Below are 3,801 nucleotides of genomic sequence, written 5' to 3'. Positions count from 1 at the left end.
ATTTTCTACATTGTAGAACAATACTGAGGACGTCAAAACTATGAAAGAGCATATGGAGCATATATGGAATTATGTCATAAACAAAAGAAGTGCCTGGACGCCTCCCTGGGGAGGTGTTCCAGGCATGTCCCCCCGGGAGGAGGCCCCGGGGAGGACCCAGGACACACTGGAGGGACTATGTCTCTTGGCTGGCCTGGGAATGCCTCGGTTGGCCGAGGTGTCTGGGGAAAGGGAAGTTTGGGCTTCCATGCTCAGACTGCTGCCTCCGCGACCAGGCCCCGGATAAGTGGAAGAAGACGAGATGAGACGAGAAAAGAAGTGTTAAAAAACAAAATATGTTTCATATTTTAGATTCTTCAAAGTAGCCACCGTTTACCTTGATGACGCTTTGCACACTATTGACATTATCTTAACCAGCTTCATGAGGTAGTCACCTGGAATGCTTTTCAATTAACAGGTGCCTCGCCAAAAGTTAATTAGTGTAATTTCTTGCCTTCTTAATGCATCTGAGATCAAACAGTAAATAGTAAATAATAACAATACAGTAAATAGCCCTCATCCATAACTGTAGTAATCCATATGTCAAGAACCACCCAACTAAGTAAAGAGAAACGACATCCATCATGACTTTAAGACATGAAATGTCTTTTAATTAATAAAAATAAAGAAAAAAAACCCATTGAATTAGAAGATGTGTCCAAACCTCTGAATGGTCCTGTAAGTGTGTGTGTGTGTGTGTGTGTGTGTGTGTGTGTGTGTGTGTGTGTGTGTGTGTGTGTGTGTGTGTGTGTGTGTGTGTGTGTGTGTGTGTGTGTGTAGTGGTGGTGGCAGCAGTAGGGTAGCTGGAATTCCCCGTAGTTCCCAAACATTTTTTGCTTATTTGCCAAAACATTTGACAAGGCCAGTGTAAGACTGATTTCATGTGATTTAGTAACAACCTCCTCACATCACATGATTTCCTGTCAGTCCCACGTTGAGAAGAAGGCAGCTTTATTTTGAAGACTCTTGTGGGACTGTTTAAATATCACTGACGCAACATGAATAGTCCAATTATGTCCAATTCCACATATTTTAGCTTCTGAAGGACAATTATGACACATTTTCTTATTTTCTGATTTTATTAATCAACATAAAAACATATGGCAATTAACATACAACAAAAACAATTATCTATTGGTGTCTTTGCCATCCTGACAAAGGTTTCATTTAGACACAGATAAAAAGTTAAAACGTCGTACAGTGTACATGATTCTTAAGTGTTAGTATAAGCACAACAGATGTATGATGAGATCTGCAGATAGTGATATCTTGCCTGTTTGGGGCATTGGGTGTTTTCCATGTCTTTCAGTTTCAAAATGAAACTACCATGCACAAGATCAATATACCTGACCACACATAAACCCACACATTACAATATCACAAAGACACCATAGATGAAAAGTTCTTATACATTCTCAAATTCATGAGCGTTTCTGATCAATTCGTGAAGTTTAGGTTTGGATATTCACAGCCTGAGTCTTGTTTTAGGCTTTATATTGGTCCCCGCTCTCCACTCATTATGAACTTCCATGCCTTTGAGTTTGGATTGAGGCACATTTTCCGACCAGCCACTGTTGTCACCCTGTAAAAGCACAAAATCAGAAAAAACTCAGATATTAAGGTTATTCTTGATCTGTACTATAAGTTCAGATTTGGCTTTCAGATAACTTACACAATCTCATAAGCCCTGCAGGATGCACTTGGAGGATACAGTTTCCATTCAAAGATTTTTCTGTACGGGATTCTGGAGAACTTCTGACAGATACAGCGCTCTGATCTCTCGAAACGGAAGGCTGAAGCACAGGCAAAGGACTTAGTCAGTGCAGAACATTATACTAATTTTTCCTGTGAATAAAACCCCTGCATTTTAAGAATTGCCTTTTCATGTTCCTCATGTTATCTGACTATATCATGAATAGCCATGAAACAGGGATATCAGCAGGTAAAATCTGTAAACGATGACACAAATTCCACATTTAGGAAAACCGTCAAGCTTAACTAGGATTGTGGTTGTAATTAATTTGCAAATAAGTTTGTTTTTGGCTACACTTTATGTAGCCAAAAATGACTTGATGACTTGATTATATCTGATGACTTGATTATATCTGTTTATCTGTTTGTGTCAGTCTTGCGATTACACTGAGTCAAACCTTGATTCATTCATTGTCAAGTGATTATTATTATTATTATTATTATTATTATTATCAAGTTTTTAAATATATGCAGAGCTTACATGAATATTAACATGTGAACATGGTTGCTTCAGAATGATGTAACTTGACTGATGAGTACAAGTTAAATAGGTATAGAGATACAAGGCATCAAATCTCTTCATCTTTCACAAAGCACCATATAATACCAAGTAAAACTCAACCCACAACTTCAGTTTTGAATGCCATACATCATGAAAAATAAGTGAGTAAAATACTATTGTTTATATAATTACAGCATGTCAGCTTTATGAGCTCATCCACACAGAACAACATACCTGTGCAAAATGAAGCACACAGCCAACATCCAAGCAGCAACAGTAGAACGGTTCGGCTCATGATTAATGCTTTCACTTTCCTGTCTCCCTTTCTAGCTGTAGATGTGACTGACTGGTCACAAAATAAGGTAATGAAGGCACATTTATAGAGTGCAGTATCATGGGTAGTACATATAGGGACTTCCCACTGGTAATGGAAATATTGTTTCTGATCCAAGAATCAGTTGAAAAGGATCATGATGCTAAATATGGCTCAGCTCCACCCAAATACAATGACACCCACAATAACATAATTCAAAGGCATTTAGAAATATTCTAGTTATGTGCCATTTTCTGATTTGTGTAATAGTTAATATTGTGCCACATCCTACGCTGAAGAGGTGTTAAATAGTTTCTGAAATAGTGAATGATCCCATTCACTATTTCAGACACAGTTTTTGTATCCAAAGAGCAAATATGATGATGATTTTTTTTAGCTTTCATGCCACACTGTATGTGCAAAGGAAAATCTCCTCTATCAGAAATGCTGTTATTTCCCTTGTCTGCTATGACATAACCTGAAACAATCTGGTGTATTGTGTCTTCCTGTATTATGTCACTTTGAGCTCATCATTTCAGCAGTGTGTGTGTGTGGTGAGCTGGTCAGAGGCAAGAGAACGCGTGGAGGACCAAAGAAGCGCTTCAAGGACAGCTTGAAAGTGTCACTCAAAGACATGGGAATAAATCCTGACAACTGGGAGCAGGTTGCTCAACAATGCTTGTCATGGCGCTCTGCAATCCACCAAGGCTGTCTGGCTTATGAAAAGAGAAGAATCCAAGATGCGCAGCTGAAGAGACAAGCCAGGAAGAATAGATCATCCAACTCTTCACAGCCAGCTCACTCCATCTTTGTGTGCCCAGTCCGCCAAAGGAAGTTCCATGTTCGTATTGGTCTCATCAGCCATTAGAGAACCCACCGCACCCCCATGTCAACTTATCAGTAAATCATTCACATCGTCTCGCCTGTCACAAATAATGCTCTTGGTCATTGTTGCAAACGATGGACGAACATCATTGTATATATATGTGTATATATATATATATATATATATATATATATATATATATATATATATATATATATATATATGTATGTATATGTATGTGGCATGGTGGTGTAGTGGTTAGCACTGTTACCTAACAGCAAGAAGGTCCTAGGTTTGAGCCCAGCGGCTGACGGGGGCCTTTCTGTGTGGAGTTTGCATGTTCTCCCCGTGTCCGCGTGGGTTTCCTCT

General features: G+C 39.0%; 1 protein-coding gene across 1 annotated transcript; it reads right to left on the bottom strand.

The window, feature by feature from the left end:
* Positions 1-1,146: 1,146 nt before the first annotated feature.
* On the bottom strand, positions 1,147-2,631 carry LOC132872953 (C-X-C motif chemokine 10-like). The gene is made up of 3 exons (XM_060908096.1): positions 2,528-2,631; positions 1,712-1,832; positions 1,147-1,621 (listed from the first exon to the last, which is right to left on the bottom strand). The coding sequence occupies exons 1-3, from the start codon at positions 2,586-2,588 to the stop codon at positions 1,531-1,533; spliced, it is 273 nt and encodes a 90-aa protein (XP_060764079.1). The 5' UTR covers positions 2,589-2,631; the 3' UTR covers positions 1,147-1,530.
* Positions 2,632-3,801: the final 1,170 nt, after the last annotated feature.

The sequence above is a fragment of the Neoarius graeffei genome, chromosome 24 (assembly GCF_027579695.1).
Source record: "Neoarius graeffei isolate fNeoGra1 chromosome 24, fNeoGra1.pri, whole genome shotgun sequence".
In the NCBI taxonomy this organism is placed as follows: domain Eukaryota; kingdom Metazoa; phylum Chordata; class Actinopteri; order Siluriformes; family Ariidae; genus Neoarius; species Neoarius graeffei.
Note: the sequence above shows the minus strand (reverse complement) of the source record. Positions and strands in the feature narration are given on the sequence as shown.